The sequence below is a fragment of the Mauremys reevesii genome, linkage group 11, assembly GCF_016161935.1.
Source record: "Mauremys reevesii isolate NIE-2019 linkage group 11, ASM1616193v1, whole genome shotgun sequence".
In the NCBI taxonomy this organism is placed as follows: Eukaryota; Metazoa; Chordata; order Testudines; family Geoemydidae; genus Mauremys; species Mauremys reevesii.
The window spans coordinates 20,498,710-20,524,463 of NC_052633.1; the positions used below are offsets into that span (position 1 = coordinate 20,498,710).

At 46.8% G+C, this 25,754-nt stretch overlaps 1 protein-coding gene across 3 annotated transcripts in view; it reads right to left on the reverse strand.

Moving 5' to 3' along the window:
• Nucleotides 1-25,754, reverse strand: part of STRADB (STE20 related adaptor beta) — a 36,165-nt gene that overhangs the window by 8,821 nt on the left and 1,590 nt on the right. For 2 of the 3 annotated variants that reach the window (XM_039494920.1, XM_039494921.1), the window contains exons 2-7: nucleotides 10,338-10,393; nucleotides 9,359-9,439; nucleotides 3,209-3,308; nucleotides 1,937-2,058; nucleotides 1,349-1,457; nucleotides 715-838 (exon numbers count right to left, since the gene is read on the reverse strand). In XM_039494920.1, the coding sequence (XP_039350854.1) occupies nucleotides 715-838; nucleotides 1,349-1,457; nucleotides 1,937-2,058; nucleotides 3,209-3,308; nucleotides 9,359-9,439; nucleotides 10,338-10,349 (548 nt within the window). In that variant the 5' untranslated portion in view covers nucleotides 10,350-10,393. Of the gene's footprint in view, nucleotides 1-714; nucleotides 839-1,348; nucleotides 1,458-1,936; nucleotides 2,059-3,208; nucleotides 3,309-9,358; nucleotides 9,440-10,337; nucleotides 10,394-14,564; nucleotides 14,663-25,754 lie in introns of all 3 variants that reach the window. The other variant, XM_039494919.1, reaches the window with a different exon arrangement.

Sequence of the window (25,754 nt, forward strand, 5' to 3'; positions counted from 1 at the left end):
TTTGGGGAGCACACCTTCTGTGTAAGGTGAATGTGTAATATTGCTGCACAGGACTGTCCTTTGGAGATTGGCATTGTATAGAACATATTTTCCTGTACCATATTAATTAACCTGACAATGGTTATTTGGACTCTTGATTATATTTCATAACAAACAAAAGTGTGGTCAAGCAACTGACTATACAATTTATCAACAAACTCCATAACACTACTGAAAACTTAGAGTGCTTTACATCTCCAACGCATTGTATAAACAGTAAAAGATGACCAAGCAAGTGCTCCCATTCATCCAGCCCCCTGTAAAAGAACAATTAAATTGAACAGCAACACATTTAGAATGGATAAAGGGAAGTTATTTACAAAGCATTATAGTTCAACCTCTGCAATGTACTGCTGCAGAAAGTCATTGTGGCAGGAAGGCTCAAAAGTGATTAGACATTTTATAGGAACAAAAGTACTATCTTCAGCTAAACTAGCTATGCTGGAGAGCCTGGATGGTATCAAACCAAGAAAATGCTCAGAGAAGGGCATGTCTACTCCACAGTGCTGAACAATTTGTGAGTAACAAGAGAAATGGGTGTTGAAAGGGAGCTCCCCTTCCTCTAAAGCAATCAGGCATAGGCTTCTGGTAAACTGAATAGACTAATGAGTAGCTTCAGTTTGGAAGCTTGTGTGTTGCTATAACTTCTTACCTATGGTATTTATTGTCTCATACCTGTGAATGTAGCCATTTTGGTGCATATAATTTAACCCTCTAACTGCACCAAACAGAATGTTTCCTATCAAAGCTTCACTCATTCCTTCAGGGAAGTAGGTCCTCAGTAGGTGACTAGCTGAATCTGAAAAGAAAAAAAAAATCATGCTAAGCATTCGGGTCTTGTTAGTGACAAATCTTTATTCCTACTATAACACAGCACTCTCTCCACTGTTCATGTACCCCCTAGAAGAAACATCGTTCTCTCTTTACAATGACTTATACAGGGAGGTAACTGCTGATGAAGAAAGTCACCTCAGTCAGAGTATATCACTGAAAGAAAGTGATTCTTCCAGTAGTAAAAGATCACAATGAAGCCTACCACATCCTAAGCCATGTTTCCATGAACTGGAAACCAGCTCTTTCACCTGTATAGCCAATCCACACTGCCTTCCAAGAGAAGCAAAATTCATAAGGCTGGCACAGAGGAACTAGGACACATCCAAGCTCTACAAGAGAAGAGATGCTGAAAGGAAATATAGAATTGCTCTGTCTCGTGCTCTTCCATAGCCACACGCCTGGTGTTAGGGACTGAGCTATCTAATCCAGAGTTAATTCAGTAAGCTTTTTCCCAAGTTGTAGTTACAATTCTTACTGTAGGCCATGAACGGAGAGATGACCCAAAGCCAGCTGCCAGTAGTAAACACTGTCCAAAGTGTCAGTATGTTGGGGTGCTGGAAAAAGTGGGATAGCACCACCTCATTCTAGAGAATTAAACAAAAGTGAGTAAATTATTTGGAAGATAATTATCTTGCCAAAACCTTAACTACACAGGTCCTCAGTAACTTTAAAAAAGTCAGTTTTGTAAATGCAGTTCTACTAGCTAACAAGTTTGGAGTCCCACTATGTAAATTGCAGATGCTTTGCACATCCTGCAATGGAAATTCAAACAAACTGTTGAAGCTTTCAATGTCTATCTGAACTTCTGTTTGTTTATTATTAATTCTGAGCCCCTATTCTAGTGAAGAGCATAGAGTTTGTTTCAAACTGGGATTCCTGCATGGCTAGAAATTGTTGTATGGCAGAAGACTTCAGTTTATTTTCTAGTACCTTATCAAGAAGCCACTTAATTTAGTTTGCACCAGTTCATATAACAAGGCTATCTCTGGTACTGGTTAACTGCATATACTCACATACATTATAGTTTCTGTCTCAGACATCTATATAAGTCCCACTGTTTTACCTGTAAAGCTTTCAAATGTTCTTCAGAGCAGCTTTCTAAGTCTGTGATCCTTACAGCCACAAGCGTTCCTGTAGGTGTGTGTCGGGCAAGGTAGATCGAAGTTAAATTGTTGAATCCTCTTCCTATAACCAGAAGCAAGCCAACTGCCTTTCGTTAACATTATAAAAGGTAGTTTTAAAAAGAACCCACAACATTGCTTCTTCACTAATGGCTTGGCTACACTTACAAATTTGCAGCGCTGCAGCAGGGTGTGAAAACACACCCTCTGCAGCGCTGCAAATTGCGGCGCTGCAAAGCGCCAGTGTGGTCAAAGCCCCAGCGCTGGGAGCGTAGCTCCCAGCGCTGTACGTTATTCCCCACAGGGAGGTGGAGTACGGACAGCGCTGGGAGAGCTCTCTCCCAGCGCTGGCGCTTTGACTACACTTAGCGCTTCAAAGCGCTGCCGCGGCAGCGCTACCGCGGCAGCGCTTTGAAGTGCTAAGTGTAGCCACAGCCTAAGTAGTCAAACAATCCTAGACTTCTAACAGACTGCTGCTGACTGCAATGAATCTATGGCTTTAAGGGTGCAGTTAACAGTGCATTCTTACATGTAACATCAGCCAGAAAACTAGCCAAGCCATGGTTGTTGCTTCTGTTTAGTCTAATGAAACTTGTTTAAGCAAGTCTTATTTCTCAGGACCAATAAAGTGTCTTACAAATGTTGACTACTTTGCTGATGTCCAACCTAAAGAACTACCACCACTGGCAATCATTCTAAATATAGAGATGCAGTACAGCCATCTTTAGGACCATCTACCACGCCTGTTGACTGATAAGCAACTGTCAAGTGCCACAGCCACCAGAACCGCAATGTTGATTTGCTCTCTACTATATTTACAATCAATGTAACTGATTTAGTGTGGGCACTTATTAAAAAAAATATTAGCAGCAAGATGAGCGGAAAATCTCTTCTCCAAGTTGGAATAGAGATTTCAGATTCAGGCAGGTTTTTGTGTATCTTTGTGAATTTCTATTGTATTTCTTTAAACATTAAGTGAAATTCACAACACTAGAAAAATAATCAGCTAAGAACAGAGGTCAAGAAGTGTGCAAACATTTAGAGAGATCTTAAAATAGTTTTGGCTGGCTCTATAACAAGGAGAACATATGTTTTCTCAGCTTTTAGTTTTTCCCCACAGGGGACTTTTTTTAAAAAATATATATATAAAGAATGGCCATTTGCAGGAAAAATCTTGTATGGACAAAGCATATTTCAGCATAGATTTAGATTACCTATTTCCACCTGGAGTTCATAATGGGAGACGTCAGAAGAACAAAGTACCGTTTCATCTCTTGCATATGGATAAATCCAAGATAACTCAGGTTCATCTGCCTAGTAGTAAAAGGATTAGTTTTTAATATTGGTACACACATTTGTGTATGTGTATGTGAGTATATGTAAAAATAAATAAATACACACTAGTGCAAATGTGTGGGCGGGAAAAATCAAGCACTCAATTTTTGAGATTCAAGAAATTACAGTTCTTTGAGTGCTTGTTCATGTCCATTCCAATCAAGGGTGTGTGTGTGCACGTGCACAGTAGCTGAAAGATTTTCCCATGGCAGCATCCGTCAGGTCGGTCTGGGCGCCCCCTTGACTCGTGCCTTTGTGGTGCTCAATATAGAGCCCTGCAGACCTGCCTCCCCGTCAATTACTTCTTACCTCCAGTGATGGTTAGCTGGAACTTCCCTGTGCTCTTGTCTCAGCAAGCACATTTAGCAGTCTATATACATAGTTTTCATTAGCTCTGTAGGTTAATTAAATAGTTAGTAGCCCTCAGTGTTAGATTAAGTTTCCTTTGGGGCATGGGTTTCCCCTCCTAAGCTCTCTCGATGCTGGGGCATGCTGGGATCTCCTGGCTTCAAAGCCTGCAAAGCCTGCAGCAAGTGTATGCCCAGAAGCGATCCTCACACTTCATGTTTGAAGTGTTTAGGAGAGAGTCATCAGAAGGATCGTTGTGCCATCTGCAAGACCTTTCGGCCCAGGACATCAAAGGATAGAGATCAGCGCCTGAAGGTCCTGTTAATGAAGGCTGCACTCAGGGTCAATCAGAGGGAGGGCTGGGCGGGCCATTTGGCCTGGGCCTCAAGCTCAAAGGGGGCCTCAAATTTAGACACTTCTTAATTTTTTGCATTTGATAAGTTTCGCAACTTGTTTTTATGTGCATCCCTATCAGACCAAAATGTGATGCACCCTCTCAGCTTAGAGCTGCAAATTTAAGCAAATAAGAGATGTGATTTGGTAAAAGACAATTTTTTGTTAACTGATATAATTTTTTTTCATATTAAAGAGTTAAAAATGTTCATAAATATTAATAAAATTATATAAGTTCTGATGGCACAAGATTAGACTGTGATGAACATGTCCTCTCAGATCAGCTGATTATATAAACAAACCACTACTAGTGGCTGGTGGTGGATCAAGTTTGTGTAGAAAGGTAGAGAATTGTTACATTTTAGTGTCTTTATAGTTTTATGTGTAGTTGACTAAGGAATTATTTATGTGTGAGAATTTCTCATTATCATCTTCATATGGTAGCTAAAAGAGGTGACTGGTTGGTTGGTTGAGCCCTAGCTTGGTAGCTTGGCCATCATCATAGGCTTTTATAGTTTATAGGCCCAGATTCAAGGTGAAAATTTGTGAGGACAATCTTGTACAGTGAGTTTCATGAGGACATACCTTTGAAATTTTTTGGACATTATCCTTCTGTCTGTATCCGTGTCTGGGTTTACTATATATATGTCATCCCTTTGTCTTCAGCTCCGCCTGTTATATTATACCTTCCATGCTTGAGTTTTGATTCAGTTATAAGGATAATAACCTGACTGACTGTTTCATTTTATGTTCTTAATTAGTATTCCTTCATTTTATATATTTTCAGCATTTGTGTACATGTTTACAGCAGAATATTTCAAGTGTAGATAGGCTACTTATTTACAGCAGAATATTTCAAGTGTGGATAGGCTACATATTTACTTTAGAACATTTCAGGTGTAAATAGATCAAATAGATCACTATGAAGAGGGGCTCTGAAAATGGTGCAAGCAAGAGAGGCGAAAACAACTGAGTGAAGCAGCAGCTAAGAGCTCAAAACCAATAACTTCATTTCTCAAACCACTGGAAAACACACCTTACCCAACAAACAATAACACAGATAATGAAAACTCTGCAACTGCAACAGGTGATATTTCAATGCCAATACCTGAACATGAGGACCGTAGTCAATAAGGAGATGTGCCAACAGTACCAGATGCCGCAGAAGATCCTGTGTACGATCAAGAAACTCAACAGCAACAGGAAGATGTAGATCTTACACAGAAAGAGCAATTCATGAGTACTACAAGTTTGACTGTAACTGACATTGGAATTAGTGACAAGAGCAATGCTGCCCAAATGCAATCTTTTCTTCAAATTAGTTGTTTTGAAATTCCAAGTAACATTTCACGAGATGCTGATAATCATGCTTTCCCTACTCATCTGCTGACAAAAACTCTTCCAAATGGTGAGACCTGCACAAGAAACTGGTAACGTTGGAGTACGGAGAAACAATCTCTGTACTGTGCACCCTGCTTCATTTTGAACAAAAGCACTGAAAATGCATCAGTTCTCTTTGATCAATCAGGATGGAGCATCAACAGAGGTTGGAGGAAGTTGAAAGACCGAATACCATCACACAAAGAAAACTGTGTTGAATGGAAATCAGCCAGTAGGGCAGCATCAGCTGAAAATTCAGTTGAGAATTTACTCTTGACTAAACTCTCTACAGAAACTAATAACGGGAAAAAACTTCTTGAGCGCATCCTGAATGTCATCCTTTTTCTTTCTGAGTGGGGATTAGCTTTCTTTGGTTCCAGTCAACGTATAGGTGATCATGCAAATGGAAACTTTCTAGGCATAGTTGAGCTCCTCAGCAAATATAACCCACTTTTATCAGAGCATGTTAAACGTGTTCGAGAATTGCAAGAGAGTCAAAAGCACATGTAAGTCCATTATCTCTCCACACACATACAGAACAAGTTTATTGAGCTATATGGGTCATTCATACAAACAACAATTCTTGATGAGATTTGAAATGCCAAGTATTTTTCAATCATTGTTGATGCCACTCCAGATTGTTCTCACAAGGAACAGACTACTATGGTTATTCGATATGTTAAGATTGTAGACAGCTCAAAATTTTCAATTGAAGAAAGGTTTATTTTGTTTGATAATTTCAAAAGAAAAACTGGAAAAGAAATTGCAGCTCAAGTACTAGCAATTCTAGAAGGTTTTAAGTTAGATTTTCAAGTCTGCATTGGTCAAGCCTATGACAATGGATCTAATATAGCTGGGAAGTACAAAGGTGTAGAAGCAGTTCTGCTTGAGCATAATTCAAACTGTATTTTCTCCAGCTGTGGATATCACACACTAAACCTTGTAGGTGTTGACTGTGCTGTAGGTGACTGTGCTGAATCAGGCAAGGAAGCAATTACTTACTTTGAAACTATTCAGCAAATGTACAATCTCTTCAGTAGCAGTCCACAAAGGTGGGAAATTCTGAAGCAATATCTTCCTGTTGCTGCACGTCATGGCATGGAAGCTCCATGGCTGTACCCAATGAGTTAGGCAAGTCCTCTACCAGGGCTACCTACCTTGATAAGTGGAAGAGATTTTCAATCTGGTCAGCGCAGCATCAGTCATTCCTGATGCTCGCCTCTGTGCCACTTATATTAAACTATCTCCTCCATCTCAAGCAGCAGGAACTGTCCATGTCATCAATAAGGGTTCACTTGGCCACAATCTCTGCCTTTCATCCAGGTGCAGAGGGCCACTTGGTCTTTGCCAACCCTAAAGTCAGCCATTTCCTTAAAGGGATCGACAGGCTATACCTGCTGTGACAGGTTGGATCACAGAAACCCTCTTGGGAGCTGCCACCTGATGTACCAAGACTACCTCTGCTCCTGCTTTCCCTGCCAGCTCGGGACCCCAGCACCCTGTCTTGCTGAGCCAGACACTCCTCTCTGCTCCAACAAAGACCCAGGGTTTGAATTACGTGACCCAAAGCTGCAGGTTTACCTGAAAGCAGCTAACAGAAGTGTTCCTGCCTTTAACACTCAGATGCCCAACTCCCAATGGGGTCTAAACCCAAATAAATCCGTTTTACCCTGTATAAAGCTTATACGGGGTAAACTCATAAATTGTTCACCCTCTATAACACTGATAGAGAGAGATGCACGGCTGTTTGCTCCCCAGGTATTAATACATACTCTGAGTTAATTAATAAGTAAAAAGTGATTTTATTAAATACAGAAAGTAGGATTTAAGTGGTTCCAAGTAATAAAAGACAGAACAAAGTAAGTCACCAAGCAAAATAAAATAAAATGCACAAATCTATGTCTAATCAAACTGAACAGAGATAATCTCACCCTCAGAAATGCTTCAGTAAGTTTTTTTCTCAGACTGGACACCTTCCAGGCCTGGGCACAATTCCTTCCCCTGGTACAGCCCTTGTTCCAGCTCAGGTGGTAGCTAGGGGATTCTTCATAATGGCTCCTCTCTCCTCTCTTTGTTCTGTTCCACCCCTTTATATATTTTTTGCATAAGGCAGGAATCCTTTGTCCCTCTCTGTGTTCCCACCCCCTCCTTCTCAATGGAAAGACACCAGATTAAAGATGGATTCCAGTTCAGGTGACATGATCACATGTCACTGCAAGACTTCATTGCCCACTTGCCAGCACACACGTATATAGGAAGACTTACAGGTAAAACACACCCATCTGCAGACAATTGTTCTGGTTAATGGGAGTCATCAAGATTCCAAACCACCATTAATGGCCCACACTTTGCATAATTACAATAGGCCCTCAGAGTTATATTTCATATGTCTAGTTTCAGATACAAGAGTTGTACATTTATACAAATAGGATTATCACACTCAGTGGATTATAAGCTTTGTAATGATACCTTACAAGATCTTTTCATTACATTATATTCACTCATTATCAAATTTTTATAAAACCATATAGACCGCAGCGTCACACCTGCATGTCCGGCAGCCTGTCCCAGCTTGGGACCTCAATCTGGTCCTTTCCAGACTCATGGGACCGCCCTTTGAACCTTTGACGACATGCTCCCTGCTCCATCTCTCATACAAGGTAGATTTCTGGTAGCGATAACCTCAGCCAGGAGGGTGTCTGAGCTCAAGGCCCTGACTTCAGAGCCCCTTACCCTGTGTTCCTTAAGGACAAGGTCCAGCTCAGACCTCACCCGGCTTTCCTCACGAAGGTTGTCTCCCAGTTTCACATCAACCAGGACATCTTCCTCCCAGTGTTCTATCCTAAGTCGCACTCGAGTGGCAGGGAGCAAAGACTTCACTCATTGGATGTCTGCAGAGTGCTAGCCTTCTACATTGAGAGAATGAAACTATTCCAAAACTTGGTGCAGTTATTCGTGGCAGTGGCGGATGGAATGAAAGGTCTTCCTGTCTCTTCTCAATGGATTTTGTTGTGGATCACATCCTGCATCCAGGAGTGCTACAACCTGGCAGGGGTGCCTGCTCCTTCAATCACTGCGCACTCCACCAGCGCTCAGGCCTCTTCAATGGTGTTTGTGGTGCAGGATCCCACCGAGAAAACTTGCAGAGCAGTGACGCGATCCTCCATACACACTTTCACCACGCACTATGCGATCACCCAGCAGGCCAGAGACTATGCGGCTTTTGGAAGAGCAGTGCTCCAATCAGTGGACGACTCTGACCCCACCTCCTGAACATGGGCTTATGCGTCGCCTGATTGGAATGGACATGAACAAGCACTCGAAGAAAAGACAGTTACTCACCTTCTCGTAACTGTTGTTCGTTGAGATGTGTTGTTCATGTCCATTCCAATACCCATCCTCATACCCTTTTGTCGGAGTAGCCAACAAGAAGGAACTGAGGGGGTGGCGGGTTGGCAGGGCTCTATATTGAGTGCCATAAAGGCGCGACTCCAAGGGGTGCCCAGACCGACCCAACAAATGCTGCTACGGGAAAATCTTCTGGCTACCATGCACATACGCGCGTACACACCTGATTGGAATGGACATGAACAACACATCTCGAAGAACAACAGTTACGAGAAGGTGAGTAACTGTTTTTTTTCTATCACAGTATGAGATTTGGCGACATTGTCCATTCAGAATTTTTCTAGTACAGATTGAAGAGTAATGCATTCAAGCTTTAGATGTAAGAAAAATTTGACTAGAAAATACTACATATTCTACCCACAACCTTGCCGAGTTAACATTGCAATAGTAAGCTTAATCTTTGGAAATTCCTGATGTACAGTGCTTGATATTTCTCAGCCTTACATTTTTCCATTTAATTTTGCAGGTTAACTCTTAAATCAATTTGGATTTCTTCTTACCAAGTATTGATGGATGCTATTTTCTGATTGCTTTTCTTGTCTGATTGATTCAACTGTTGTCCGCAGAATACAGGAACAATCCTTGAAATACATAGTACTGTATCAGTAAGTGAACTGCAATGGATGTACTGTAATCAATAGAGTATTACGGGGTGGGAGACGTTACCCAAAGCCATGTTCCAGTTATCCAGGACCTCATCAAAAAGAATCTTTGTGCACATCATTTTAGTGCAGTAGTCTCCAAACTTTTTTGCTTATGCTAACCTCTCTTACCTGGTTTTCCCGGCCCCCAGGAGCTGGGGCTGGGAGAGGGGCCAGAGCCACGGTGGAGAGCCAGGGCAGGGCCCCACTTGGAGCCAGAGCAGCAGCTGGGGCTGCAGTCGGGGCCAGGAGCAGGTCGAGGCTGTGTGGCACTCCCTCCCCACTCCCTAAGAGGGCTGGCCTGGGCCCTGCCACAACCCCACAACGTTCTTCCATGCCCCACAGTTCGGGACCACTGAGTCATATAGTCTCTTGACATAAGTAAACCAGGAACAGAGAGGTGGAAGAGTCCCCCTGAGAACAGTAGCACTTAAGGGCCCAATGCAATTGCCCTCTTCCATGACATTTTATCTTCTACTAGGACCTACCTTTCAGAGTGGAGGAATACATTGTATAAAATTCCAAAGCTGTTTAAGTTTTTTCTTAATTTTAATATTAATGAGCCCCATTCTAATAAGAGTGAGCACCAACACTCTAATCAGCTCTCTGAACTATTCTGTGGTGCTAGAAGAGAAACTCACACTCTCCTGAACCCTTTGCTAGCATCTACATTAGGAATTTGTTATTGTTTACTGCTAGAATCCCTTGAATGGAGTTTTCCCTCAGCAAATAGCAAGAAATATCACCAGAAGTTTTATTTCATGATACATGATTGAATTACAAGGTTCAACTGTCAAAAACTATGACATAAAATAAGCCATATTAAATGTATACTTACCAAACAAGACATGGAACTGCTTTAGTTCAGGGAAAGGTCATGCACACCCATTTATCCTAAAAAGAAAATATTACAGTAATATCAAAGATAAAAGGAAGTATTTAGTCACACAACACATAGTCAACCTGTGGAACTCTTTGCCAGAGGATGTTGTGAAGACCAAGACTATAACAGGGTTAAAAAAAAAACTAGATAAGTTCATGGAGGATAGGTCCATCAATGGCTATTAGAAGGAGGGGAGGGATAGCTCAGTGGTTTGAGCATTGGCCTGCTAAACCCACTGTTGTGAGTTCAATCCTTGAGGAGGCCACTTAGGGATCTGGGGCAAAAATTGGTCCTGCTAGTGAAGGCAGGGGGCTGGACTCAATGACTTTCAAGGTCCCTTCCAGCTCTAGGAGATTGGTATATCTCCAATTATTTTTTATTTCAGCATTCCTATCCTGTTTGCCAGATGCTGGGAATGGACAACAGGGGATGGATCACTTGAGGATTACCTGTTCTGTTCATTCCCTCTGGGGCATCTGGCATTGGGCACTGTCAGAAGACAGGATACTGGACTAAATGGACCATTGGTCTGACCTAGCATAGTTGTTCTTATGTCAACCCATGACCCAATATTGCAACAAAATCCTAATCTAAATGTCAGTCTTTCCTCTTAGACACAAACTATGGGAAGTCCAACATTTTACAAAAGTGTCACCAAGGCATCCTCCTCTGCTACTAATTCTGTCAGTAAGTACATAATGTTGAAAGCTTATAGTATGAATGCGAGTGACTTGCTTACTCTCACCAAAGTTTCTGGACACTAGTCTTAAACAGTTTATAGAGGCACTGGTCAGACATACTCATTTGTATCATATAGGCAACCTCATCTTATAAGCAGTTCCCCCTTCTAACTCATGTATTTGGAGTCACTCTTTGAACAGGTAGATTAGTTACCTACAAATCAACTACAAGAACAGAGGCTGAAATAGAAGGAATGGATTCATGGATCATTGACAGTGTGTAGGGAAGAAAACCACATTGTTATTCCAGTAGAAAGGAGCACAGCTGTGCTAATCAAGTTCCAGCTACGGACAGCGGACTTTGCACTCAAGAAAAGCAAGCAAAACTGCATTTCAGAAGTTAACGGAGAGGACAAAACTGTTGTTAGACCCAGTTAGAAAAAAGGGCATCCCAGGCAGGTATACAATCACTTCACTGTACCCCTCGTACTTCAGGTTAAAAGACTTCATAATTTAAAAGGAAATTTAGCATTCACCACCAACTCTCATGCCCAGAAAAAAAATTAGGCTATTGGAGTTCTTTGAAAAATCTGAAAACATGAAAAAAGAGAAGTACAATTATACCATCTCCAGCTGAAACCTATTCAAGTTGATGAATTGCATAGTGGGAGTAGTAGAATGACTTTAGCAAATGTTATTTTTCTACCTTTCTGTTATTCTTAGCCAAGTTGCTGACTATTGGCCTACTAGTTCCATTTTGATGTGTAATAATTGGGTACAGAGAAACAGCATGTCATGTGTAGTATAAAGATGCTCATTCTGTAGTGTGGTAACACCCCATTGAATAGCGAGAGCTGTTGATTATCTATTACTGTATGTTTCTCTAAACAAAAGCTCACAGTTATAATTATTGTGTTGTCCCTGATACATACTTGGCACGGATTTGTAAACCTGTTAAAATGTCCTAACAAATATTTTTTTTAAAAATCAAGTGGAGATTGCTTGAAAGATCATAATCTAATTACTAGTTACCAGCTCATTTCCCCGCCCCCCCAAATTATCACTAACCACCAAACATTGGCTCTTGAATTTATATCATTAGATCAGATCCAAGGAGAGATTTTCAAAAAGGCACCAAAGAAATAATCGTGAGTATCCTTGAAACACATGAGGATTTTTTGGTAAATCCTCTAATTTTTCCAGAAACACTTACAGTGAGATGCCACTATTTTATCATCTACATGGTAATTATTTCTACAGATCCCTCCCAGCCAAGTTGAAATTAATAAAGAACATTTGGAATCATGCATGATGGAGTACATCTTTGACATATCCCCATTCTCACTATTGTGATCCTAATTTTGTTCCCTACTCCAAGCTCAAGAGCTGCTCCTCCTCCCGCCCCAGTTTTTTTAGGATGGATCATCTGCTGTAGTTTGTTTGTTTTCCTTTGATCAACCCTTTGCTCTAATAGAGATTTATACATTTTCTCCTTGGCCTTAAGAACAAATTAATGGCCATACTAAGTCAGACCAATGGTCCTTCTAGCCCAGTATCCAGTGCCAGATGCTTCAGAGGGAATGAACAGAACAGGGCAATTATGAAATGATCCATCCCCATGTCATCCAGTCCCAGCTTCTGGCAGTCAGAAGTTTAGGGACACCCAGAACATGGGGTTGCATCCCTGACCATCTTGGCTAACAGCCATTGATGGCATAGGAGCCGGCTTCCTATGGGCCCAGAGGGTGCTCAACCAGTGGCGTAGCTGGGTGGAACGAACAGGGGGAGTGATCACCAAAAAAGGCGCCACCCCCTGCGGCGCTTTTACTCACGGGGCAGTGCTCCGGGTGTTCGGCGTGGGTTCTTCAGTGCCGCCAAACACACCTGGAGCGAGTGAAGGACCCACCGCTAAAGTGCTGCCGAAGACCCGTAGCACCGTCTGGTGAGTAAAAATTAAAAAGGCGCCAAGAAATTGAACAGGCGCCACTTGTGCTCAGTGGGAGAGCGGCCGCTGCCCCATTCCCCCCCTAGCAACACTACTGTGCTCAACCCCTCCCACTCTGCCCAAGGCCCTGCCCCCACCCCATCCCTTCCCACCTCCACTGCAGGCACTGCCCCACCCATTCTCCCAAGGCCCCTCTCCTTCCCACCCAGTTCTGCTCCCTCCCCTGAGCATGCCCTGTCCTTGCTCCTCCCTCTTCCGGTGCCTCCTGTATGCCATGAAACAGCTGATCGCAATATGCAGGAGGTGCTGGGAAGGAGAGGGAGAAGTTGATTAGCGGGGCGGCCGACGGGCAAGAGTGCGGGGGGAGGGAGCAGAGCTGCCTGCCAGTAGGTGCTAAGCACCTGCTAACTTTTTTATGTGGGTGCTCCAGCCCTGGAGCATCCACAGAGTCAGTCCCTTGATTGATATCCTCCATGAACTTATTCTTTTTTGAACCCAGTTATACTTTTGGCCTTCGCAACATCCCCCAGCAACAAGTTCCACTGATCAACTGTGTATTGTGTGAAGAAGTACCTCCTTGTTTGTTGTAAACCTGCTGCCTGTTAATTTCATTGGCTGACCCCAGGTTCTTTTGTTATATGAAGGGGTAAATAACACTTCCCTATTCACTTTCACCACACCATTCATGATTTTATAGACCTCTCTCATATCCCCTTTGTTGTCTATTTTCCAAGCTGAACAGTCCTCGTCTTTTTAATCTCTCCTCACATGGAAGCTGTTCCATACCTTTAATCATTTTTGTTGTTCTTCTCTCTACTTTTTTCAATTCTAATATATCTTTTCTGAGATGGGGCAACCAGAACTGCACACCATATTCAAAGTGTGGGTGTACTATAGATTTATTTAGTGGTATTATGATATTTTCTGTCTTATCTATCCCTTCCCTATTGGTTCCTGACATTGTGTTAGTTTTTTTGACTCCTGCTGCACACTAAGCAGATGTTTTCAGAGAACTATCCAGTGACTCCAAGATTTCTTTTCTGAGTGGTAATAGCTAGTTTAGACCCATTATTTGACGTCTAGTTGAGATTATGTTTTCCAATATGCATTACTTTGCAGTTATCAACACTGAATTTCTTCTGCCATTTTGTTGTCTAATCATCCAGTTTTGTGAGATCTCTTTGTAACTCTTCGCAGTTTGTTTTGTTCTCCTTGGTTGTCAGGCTTGAAATAAAATGATATTACCGACATGATTATGTTTTAATCATATGCAGGAATAACCCTTAGCAAAGCAACCCACCATTAGTAAAAGTGTTGAAGAAACACAACATACATCAGCTAACTACTCAGTTCTCAGGGTCTTTGTTTTTATTATATATCATATTTAATTTGGTCAAACTTTTTTAAGGTACTTATTTGGCCCCCATTACCATAGTATCTGAGCACCTCATTATCTTTAATATCTTCATCCTCAACATCCTTGTGGAGGTAGCTAAGTGCTATTATCCCATTTTATAAATGAGGAAAGGAGGTAGAGAGAGAAACTAAGTGACTTACCCAAGGTCACACAAGAAATCTGTGGCAGAGCAGGGAGTTGAATCCACATCTCCCAAGTCCCAGACCAGCATACTAACCCCTGGATCATCCTTCCTCTCCTAGTTGGGAAAAATATATGCTATTCTGTTCTATCAGAAATAAACTCTGTAGTTTGCAACATGAAACCACAATAGGCGAATGAATTTGTGAAATATAGTCATTAGGAGCTACCTTAATTGTTAAAGTAAGTTTATTACAGAGATACAATAAAAGTACAAAGTTAACATGTCTACCTATAATCCAAGTTTGCCAAGCAGGTAAAGCTATGTAAGGAATATCTTCCTATTAATTCTTTTTGCACTTTTATAATTCTCAGCATTTTCCTCTGTTCAGGAATACTTTGTGGATCATGTCACTATAGTCTATATTTCCAAGCAACAATATTATTCTTCTTCGAGTGATTGCTCCTATGCATTCCAGTTAGGTGTGCATACCGTGCGTGCACGGCTCTTCAGAACATTTTTACCCTAGCAACTCCGGCGGGCCAGCTGGGTGCCCCCTGGAGTGGCGCCGCCATGGCGCTGAATATATACCCCAGCCGGCCCGTCCGCTCCTCAGTTCCTTCTTACCGCCCGTGACGGCCAGTTGGAACAGTGGAGTGCTCCCTTACCTCCACAGCCCTAGCGTTTCTCCATTTCTTCAGTGTACACAGTTGGTTAACTTAGTTTGGTTGTTAGATTAGTTGAATAAGTTTAGTTAGATATAGTATAGTAAGGGAATTAGGGGGGTTTAGCCCCTCTTCTTCCACAACCGGTGCGGGCTCATGCCCAAGGCACCGGGGTTTAAGCCCTGTGCGGCTTGCCAGCGGCACATGTCCATTGGGGACCCGCACGACTCCTGCCTGCGCTGCCTCGGAGAATCCCACAGGACAGATAAGTGCCCGATCTGCACGGCGTTTAAGCCGCGCACCAGAAAGAAGCGGGACTCTCGCCTCAAGCAGCTCCTTACGGAGGTGGCACTTCAACCTCCCGCGCCGTCCCCAGCGGCACCGAAATTGTCCTCAGTGCGCAGCGCACCAGCGGCACCGAGCCGCCCCAGTACCGACACTGCTCGGACTTCGCAGCCGGCACCGACGTCCCGGCACCGTTCCCTCTCTCCACCGAGGAAGCGGAAGACAGCGCAATCGGCTTCTAAGCCTCATGCTCCGGGACAGCTTACCCAGCCATCACCGGCACCTCCGGCACCGGCTGTGGTAGTGCACAAGCCGTGCACGGTTCCGTTGACTCCGGCACCTCAAGAGCCGTCGAGTCCAGTACCTCCCTGCTCCCCGGTGCCAACCGCGGTTGAGCTGCATCTCCCATCCACACCCGAGACGTTCTCGATGGCAAGAGAGCTCATCGAGCTCACAGAGGCACCGAGCCTCCGGCCCCTGGCACCGCCGGTGCGGGCTGTTCAGTCGGTGGGCAAGCCGGCAATGATGCAGCCCCCGACCCCTGACAGACGGGATAGACGGCGCTGCAAGTCTCGGTCCCGGTCCCAATCCAGGAAACGGTCGCCGTCACGCCAATCCCGATCCCGGCACCAACGTCTCGGTACCGCTCTCCGTCTCGGCACCGGTCGCAGTCCTGGTACCGCTCAGCATCGTGGTACCGGTCGCACTCCCGGCGACGCTCCCAGTCCCAGTCACCAGACCGCCGGTACCGTAGGAGGTCTGGCTCCCGGTACCGTTCTCGGCACCGCAACTCCCGAAGCCGCTCCCGTCACCATTGATCGAGATCGCGGTCATGCTCCCGGTACCAAGGCAATCGACAGTCCCGATCTCCATCCTGGCACCGCGACGGTCGGCACCGATCCTCGGCACCGTCCGGGGACAAACTGCCACCTTCTACGGCGCACTCCATCAGCGCCTCTGCCCCCCCGTGCCCTTCACGCCAGCCGTCAGTTGCCTCTCAGGCGGGCAGCGGGAGAGATCTCCGGGCTGGCACCCAGAACCAGGACCTTGGACCACAGCAGTGGGGTTTTTGGGTCCCCTGGGCCTACCACGAGCCCCAAGGGCTCCCTTTCCCCCCGCGTCCCGCGGGTGCTGAACACAGGGTGCCAGAAGCCACAGTGAGCACGCCTCCCCCATCACCACCGGGTGAGGCCCTGTCGCCACCTGGTCCCGCAGAGCATCCGGGGCACGATACGGCTTCCCAGCCTCCTGAGCAACCACCGACAGATGTGGTGGTCCAGACTCTATCCTCATCTTCCTCACCGGATGAGGCGGTGGCAGGGGCTTCTACGGCGGACCCCCCTCCGATTGACTTGCGGGCCCACCAGGACCTTCTTCGCAGGGTGGCAAAGGCTATTGACCTCCCGGTGGCGGAGGTCCCGGAGGACGATGACCTGGTGACCAACGTGATCGGAGCTGAGGCCCCGCTGCGGGTGGCCCTCCCGTTCATCCGGACTATCCAGAAGAATGCCACTACCATCTGGCAGTCACCGGCGTCTGTCCCTCCTACCGCACGGGGTGTCGAACGAAAATACTCGGTTCCCCCCACCGGATACGAGTATTTGTACAACCACCCCACTCCAGACTCCCTCGTAGTGCAGTCTGTTAATGACCGCAAGAGGCATGGACAGCCAGCCCTGGCGCCAAAGTCCAAGGACGCCAGGCGCATGGACCTGTTGGGCCGAAAGGTGTATTCGGCAGGGGGTCTCCAGCTCCGGATTGCCAACCAGTTGGCCCTCCTAGCTCGTTACACCTTCGACATTTTCGTGTCCCTGACTAAGTTCTCGGAGCTGATCCCGACGGCTTCCCGACAGGAGTTCTCCGCCCTCATCGAAGAGGGCAGGAAAGCCTCCCGGTCCTCCATCCAGGCTGCTCTGGACTCGGCGGACTCAGGGGCCAGAACTTTGGCCTCAGGAGTGACCATGCGGCGCATCTCTTGGCTGCAGTCCTCCACCTTGCCGCCAGAGGTGCAATATACCCTACAGGACCTCCCTTTTGAGACTCACGGTCTGTTCTCGGAGAAAACGGACTCCAGGATTCAGACCCGCAAGGATGGTCGTATCGCTATTCGCACTCTGGGTATGCACACACCAGCTACCCAGAGGAGGTCATTCTGGCAACAGCAGCCCTACCGACCTTTTACCCAGGCCAGGTCGCGGCCGTATAATAGTCGGCGAAACGGTCTAAGCCGCCGTAGGCCATCCGGCAACAAGCGCAACCAGGCCCAGGCGTCGTCCAAGGCCCCCAAGCAGGCGTTTTGATGGGTACCGCCTTCAGTTTATTTCGCCCCCACCCTCCCCGTCCCTCTTCAGGGACCCCTCTCACGAGCAATTCCTCCTACAAGAGGTCGAGACTCTGTTGAGCTTGGGTGCCATAGAGGAGGTGCCGCACAATATGCGGGGCAGGGGATTCTATTCCCATTATTTTCTCATCCCCAAGGCGAAAGGAGGTCTCCGGCCTATACTGGACCTCCGGGAGCTCAACAAGTACCTGGTCAAGCTCAAATTTCGCATGGTATCCCTGGGGTCTATTACCCCTCCCTGGATCCGGGAGACTGGTTTGCCGCCCTCGATATGAAAGACGCATACTTCCATATCGCGATCTACCCTCCCCATCGACACTACCTGAGTTTCGTGGTCAACAGTGCACACTACCAGTTTGCGGTACTACCCTTCGGCCTGTCCACCGCGCCGAGGGTCTTCACCAAGTGCATGGCAGTAGTTGCTGCAGCCCTCCGCCGTCGTCGCATTCACGTCTACCCGTATCTCGACGACTGGCTGGTTCGCGGACCATCCCGACAACTGGTAGCAGATCAAATGTCCGAAATACTATCCCTGTTTCGGGTACTGGGCCTTCTCGTCAATGCCGAAAAGTCCTCTTTGACTCTATCGCAGAGAGTGGAGTTCATCGGAGCGGTCCTCGACTCCACGGTGGCCAGGGCCTGCCTCCCTCGACCTTGGCACCAGACGATGGTGTCCATCATCCGGGACCTGCACACCTTTCCCACTACAACAGTTCGGTCCTGCCTATGCCTCCTGGGTCACATGGCATCCTGCACGTTCGTCACCGCGTACGCGAGACTGCGCCTTCGCCCATTTCAATCCTGGCTGGCGTCAGTGTACCGCCCGCACCGCAACTCCATAGACATGGTAGTCACAGTCACGAAACCGACCCTCAACTCCCTCAACTGATGGCTGGACCCACAGGTTGTGTGTGCAGGAGTTCCGTTCCGCGCCCCCCTCACCCATCGTCACCCTCACCACGGATGCCTCGGCGTTGGGATGGGGGGCCCACCTGGGCGACCTTCACACCCAGGGTCTCTGGTCGCCCCAGGAGCTCTCCCTCCACATCAACGTCAGGGAGCTGCGAGCAATCCGCCTGGCGTGCCACACCTTCCGCACCCGTGTGCAAGGCCGATGCGTGGCGGTGTTCACGGACAACACGACGGCGATTGTTCTATGTGAACAAGCAGGGCGGAGCCCGCTCCTCCCCGCTCTGCAAGGAAGCGATGCTCCTGTGGGACTTCTGCGTGACCCACTCGATTTGCCTGGAAGCGTCCTTTCTTCCAGGAGTGCAGAACACGCTGGCCGACCATCTCAGCAGGTCGTTCCTCTCCCACGAGTGGTCCCTCCGCCCAGATGTCATGCACACAATTTTCCGGAGGTGGGGGTTTCCCCAGATAGACCTGTTTCCCTCCAAGGAGAAGAGAAAGTGTCACCAGTTTTGTTCGTACCAGGGTCGCTCTCCAGGCTCCCTGTCGGACGCATTCCTCTGCTCCTGGACGGATCACCTCCTCTACGCCTTCCCTCCTTTCCCGCTCATACACCGGCTGCTGCTCAAGCTTCGGAGGGACAGGGCCCGCCTCATACTCGTTGCTCCGGCCTGGCCGAGGCAGCATTGGTACACCCTGCTGCTCGAGCTCTCCGTTCAGGATCCCATGACCCTTCCGTTGTGGCCGGACCTCATCACCCAGGACTTCGGCAGACTCCGCCATCCGAACCTGCAGTCCCTCCATCTTACAGCTTGGTACCTGCGTGGTTCACCCACACAGAGAGGGACTGTTCGGCGGCAGTTCAGCACGTCCTGCTAGAGAGCAGAAAGCCTTCCACTCACTCCACCTATCTGGCGAAATGGAAGCGGTTCGCGCTCTGGTGTGACCAACGCGGCCTCAATCCCTTCGTAGTCCCTATCCCTGCAATCCTGGACTACCTCTGGTACCTTAAGGAGCAAGGTCTTGCGGTCTCCTCCTTGAAGGTGCACCTGGCAGCAGTGTCCGCCTTTCATCCATCCATGGGAGGTCGGTCCATCTTCTCCAACCAGATGGTTTCCCGCTTCCTTAAAGGCCTGGACCGCTTGTATCCGCCGGTGCGGCATCCTACCCCGACCTGGGATTTAAATCTCGTTCTGGCCAAGATTATGGGATCGCCCTTCAAGCCTCTGGCCACGTGCTCTCTGCTCTACCTCTCCTGGAAGACAGCCTTCCTAGTCGCAATTACATCGGCGAGACGAGTTTCTGAGCTCCGTGCATTAACGGTTAGTCCACCATACACCGTATTCCACGGAGACAAGGTGCAGCTTCAGCCACACCCGGCCTTCCTCCCTAAGGTGGTGTCGGCCTTTCACCTCAATCAGGAGATCTTCCTCCCGGTCTTCTTCCCGAAGCCGCACGCCTCACCTCGCGAGCAGCAGCTTCACACCCTCAACGTCCGCAGGGCCCTCGCTTTTTATATCGAGCGCACGAAGCCCTTCCAGCATTCGCCACAGCTGTTTGTAGCAGTTGCCGACCGCATGAAAGGCGAGCCGGTCTCCTCGCAGCGGATTTCTTCCTGGGTAACGGCATGTATCCGGACATGCTACGAGCTTGCTCATGTGCCACCATGCCGCCTCACCGCTCACTCGACGAGAGCGCAAGCCTCGTTGGCCGCCTTCCTGGCCCATGTCCCCATCCAGGACATCTGTAGAGCGGCTACCTGGTCTTCTGTCCACACCTTCGCTTCCCACTACGCGTTGGTGCAGCAATCCAGAGACGATGCAGCCTTCGGCTCAGCAGTCTTACACTCTGCCACGTCTCACTCCGACCCCACCGCCTAGGTAAGGCTTGGGAATCACCTAACTGGAATGCATAGGAGCAATCACTCGAAGAAGAAAAGATGGTTACTCACCGTAGTAACTGTTGTTCTTCGAGATGTGTTGCTCCTATCCATTCCAGACCCGCCCTCCTTCCCCACTGTCGGAGTAGCCGGCAAGAAGGAACTGAGGAGCAGACGGGCCGGCTGGGGTATATATTCAGCGCCATGGCGGTGCCACTCCAGGGGGCGCCCAGCCGGCCCACCAGAGTTGCTAGGGTAAAAATATTCCGAAGAGCCATGCACGCGCGGGGCACACACCTAACTGGAATGGATAGGAGCAACACATCTCGAAGAACAACAGTTACTACAGTGAGTAACCGTCTTTTGTGTGAAGAAGTTAGAGGCTTCCTAAAAGGGGGGGGGCAGCACTGGCACCCAAACCGTGGCATAGCCCTCCCACTTTTAAAAGTGATGGGACCCTGGCTCCCCAATTCCAGCACCCCCTTTCCAAATCTTTTTATTTGTTTTGCTATCTAGCCTTTGGGCTTGGCTACACTTACAAATTTGCAGCGCTGCAGCAGGGTGTGAAAACACACCCTCTGCAGCGCTGCAAATTGTGGCGCTACAAAGCGCCAGTGTAGTCAAAGCCCCAGCGCTGGGAGCCGCGCTCCCAGCGCTGTCCGTTATTCCCCACAGGGAGGTGGAGTACGGACAGTGCTGGGAGAGTTTTCTCCCAGCGCTGGCGCTTTGACTACACTTAGCGCTTCAAAGCGCTGCCGCAGCAGCGCTTTGAAATGCAAGTGTAGCCAAAGCCTTAGTTGTTCTAAACCTGTGGATTGTACAGGCGTGGTAAGCAAATGGATTAACACACTTCTCCCAGGTTTCACATGTAAAGGGAGTGATTAAGTGACATCTCCATCTAAGAGGATGCCTTTGGGAAACCCAGTACCTGTAAATGCTCTGAATGTGCACAGCCTATTGTAACCCATTATTACCAACAACAGTGGGCTATAGCTCATTGATTATTTTGATATTTAGAATATCAATAGTCCTCAGTTATACTATTTTGAGGGGGTTTGTTTTGTTTTTTAAATAAGAACCAAACCTCTGTGATGTGAAGTATCAGAGCACATGTAAGAGGTCTACTCCCATGAAGCATCTTAAAGGCGGATCATCTTCCAGTTGCCATTGTTAAACCCCATTTATCAGTTTCCTCAGCAACAGTATCATTGACAGAGGGCTGTACTTAGTGATTCACATTAATATTTCTTTTCAAAGCACACTGGACCAAGTTTATACCCAATGAAACTCCACTGACTTGAATAAAATTACACTGAGTTAGAGATGCACTTTCTGGCAGGCCAACCTAAACTGAAATTCAGTGAGAGGATATAATTAGAGACTATAGCATACTCCCAAATTTTAAAACATAAGCCAGTTTTATTTTTGCTACTGCATCTTACTTCCAAACTTTAGAGCAGCAGTGATACTGAGCGTAGGATGATTTTATAGGCAACAGTGGGGGGGGGGGAACCCAAAACTTTCCTTTGGCCAAGCAAGCCAAGGGATTTCAAACTGATTGCTGCTTTGTTTCTGTTATCTTTGTCTATTTAAATTCATTTGGCAAGATATTTTGACATAAGATGATTAATGAGAAATGTAAAATTGTTTTGCTGTCTACCTCCACCCTTCTACCTGGGTATGTCTGTTCCTTGCTAGAAGGGAAAGCATTGATATTTCTGTTTATGTCACAAACTTCTGGCTTTCCTCAAGGCAAACTCCTGAAGTTACTATGTACAGATTGAGTGTACACAAGTGCCTGCAATGCATAGTTAAGTATAATAAAAAATAGACATAGGATTTAACTCAGCATGGCTTGAGGACTCCAGATGTGAACAACAATAAATAAATAAACAAACAAACCTTTAGAATTCCATGAATTTATTACTTCAAGAAACTTTATTAAATTTAGCCTGGCCAAATGGTGGGACAATTTGTGAAAGACAGTACTGCCGACATGCTTACAGAAACCCCTCCAAACCCAAACAGCCAGGATGTTTTGTATAAGCACATATGATAGACTCATTTTCTCTTGAACTCAGCTAATTAAACTGTGACTGATGTAGCTGAAGTCTGGAAGAAGGATTGCCTTAACCATAAAACCGTGCATGGGAAATCTCAGTTTTAGTGTTCTGTCACAGATTTCCGTTGGGAGTTTAGGCAAGTCACCTGGGGCCTGATTCTCAAAGATGCTGACCCACCATGCACAACTCCAGCTCACGTTGTGGGTCCTTGGCACCTCTGAAAAGTAGGCCCCTAATCTCTCTGACTATAGTGGGAGAGGTGGCAGCGCTTGTGTAACCCAAACAGCTCCTGGGTGTGGTGCTCTGTCCCATCTAGTGGTACTGAGACCACTTAGAGAGAGATTAATTATAGAAGATTAGGGTTGGAAGAGACCTCAGGAGGTCATCTAGTCCAACCCCCTGCTCAAAGTAGGGCTAATCCCAACTAAATCATCCCAGCCAGGGCTTTGTCAAGCCCGGCCTTAAAAACCTCTAAGGATGGAGATTCCACCACCTCCCTAGACAACCCATTCCAGTGCTTCACCACCCTCCTAGTGACATGGCTATTAGGAAAAACTAACCTAGACCTCCCCCACTGCAGTTCGAGACAATTGCTCCTTGTTCTGTCATCTGCCTCCACTGAGAATAGCCTCGCTCCATCCTCTGCAGTTCGAGACAATTGCTCCTTGTTCTGTCATCTGCCTCCACTGAGAATAGCCTCGCTCCATCCTCTCTGGAACCCCGTTTCAGGTAGTTGAAGGTTGCTATCAAATCCCCCCTCACGCCTCTCTTCTGCAGACTAAATAAACCCAGTTCCTTCAGCCTCTCCTCATAAGTCATGTGCCCTAGACCCCTAATCATTTTCATTGCCCTCCACTGCACTCTTTCCAATTTGTCCATATCCTTTCTGTAGTGGGGGGCCCAAAACTGGACACAATACTCCAGATGTGGTGTCACCAGTGCTGAATAAAGAGAAATAATCACTTCCCTCGATCTGCTACCAGTGCTCCTACTAATACAGCCCAATATGCTGTTAGCCTTCTTGGCAACAAGGGCACACTGTTGACTCATATCCAGCTTCTCGTCCACTATAATCTCCAGGTCCTTTTCTGCAGAACAGCCGCTTAGTCAGTCAATCCCCAGCCTGTAGCAGTGCATGGGATTCTTCCATCCTAAGTGCAGTTCTCAGCACTTGTTGAACCTCATCAGATTTCTTTCAGCCCAATCCTCCAATTTGTTTAGGTCACCCTGGACCCTATCCCTACCCTACAGCATATCTACCTCTCCTCCCATCTTAGTGTCATCCGCAAACTTGCTGAGGGTGCAGTCCATCCCATCATGCAGATCATTAATGAAGATGTTGAACAAAACCGGCCCCAGGACAGACCCTTGGGGCACTCCTCTTGATACTGGCTGCCAACTAGACATCGAGCCATTGATCACTACCTGTTGAGCCCGACAATCTAGCCAGCTTTCTATCCACCTGATAGTTCATTCATCCAATCCATATTTTTTTTTAAACTTGCTCTCAAGAATACTGTGGGAGACCATATCAAAAGCTTTGCTAAAGTCAATATATATCACATCCACTGCTTTCCCCATATCCACAGAGCCAGTTATCTCATCATAGAAGGCAATCAGGTTGGTCAGGCATGACTTGCCCTTGGTGAATCCATGTTGACTGTTCCTGATCACCTTCCTCTTCTCCAACTGCTTCTAAATGGATTCCTTGAGGACCTGCTCCATGATTTTTCCAGGGACTGAGATGAGGCTCACCGCTCTGTAGTTCCCCGGATTCTCCTTCTTCCTCTTTTTAAAAGATGGGCACTATATTTGCCTTTTTCCAATCATACATCGCCCCCCCCCTCCGATCACCAAGAATTTTCAAATGGCTCTGCAATCACATCAGCCAACTCCCTCAGCACCCTCGGATGCATTAGATCTGGACCAATGGACTTGTGCATGTCCAATTTTTCTAAATAGCCCTTAACCTGTTCTTTCACCGCTGAGGGCTGCTCACCTCCTCCCAAAACTGTGCTGCCCAGTACAGCAGTCTGGGAGCTCACCTTGTCTGTAAAGACCGAGGCAAAAAAATCATTGAGTACTTCGGCTTTTTCTGCATCATCTGTCACTAGGTTGCCTCCCCCATTCAGTAAGGGTCATACTTTGCCTGACCTCCTTCTTGTTATCCTTCACATTCCTTGCTAGCTGCAACTCCAGTTGTGCTTTGGCCTTCTGATTACCCTGCATACTTGAGCAATATTTTTACACTCCTCCCTAGTCATCTGTCCAAGTTTCTACTTCTTGTAAGTTTCCTTTTTGTGTAAGCTCACCAAAGATTTCTCTGTTAAGCCAAGCTGGTCACCTGCCATATTTGCTATTCTTTCTGCACATCGGGATGGTTTGTTCCTGCACCCTCAATATGGCTTTTTTAAAATACAGCCAGCTCTCCTAGACTCCTTTCCCCCTCATATTAGCCTCCCAGGGGATCCTGCCCATCAGTTCCCTGAGGGAGTCAAAGTCTGCTTTTCTGAAGTCCAGGGTCTGTATTCTGCTGCTCTCCTTTTTCCCTTTTGTAAGGATCCTGATCTTGACCATCCAGTGCTTCCCAACCTTGACCAAGCTGCTGCCCAGGTTGCCACCCAGTTCTACTTCCCCTACCAATTCTTCCCTGTTTGTGAGCAGCAGGTCAAGAGGAGAACGGCACCTAGTTGGTTCCTCCAGCACTTTCACCAGGAAGTTGACCTCAACTCTCTCCAAAAACTTCCTGGATTGTCTGTGCACTGCTGTATTGCTCTCCCAGCTGATGTCAGGGTGATTGAAGTCCCCCATGAGCACTTGGGCCTGTGATCTGAGAACGTCTGTTAGTTGTCCGAAGAAAGCCTCATCAACCTCATCCCCCTGGTCTGCCTGTCTATAGCAGATGCCCACCATGACATCACCCTTTTTGCTCTCGCCTCTAAACTTAACCCAAAGACTCTCAACGGGCTTTTCTCCAGTTTCATACTGGAGCTCTGAGCAATCATGCTGCTCCCTTACATGCAGTGCAACTCCTCCACCTGTCCTTCCTGAGCAGTTTATACCCATC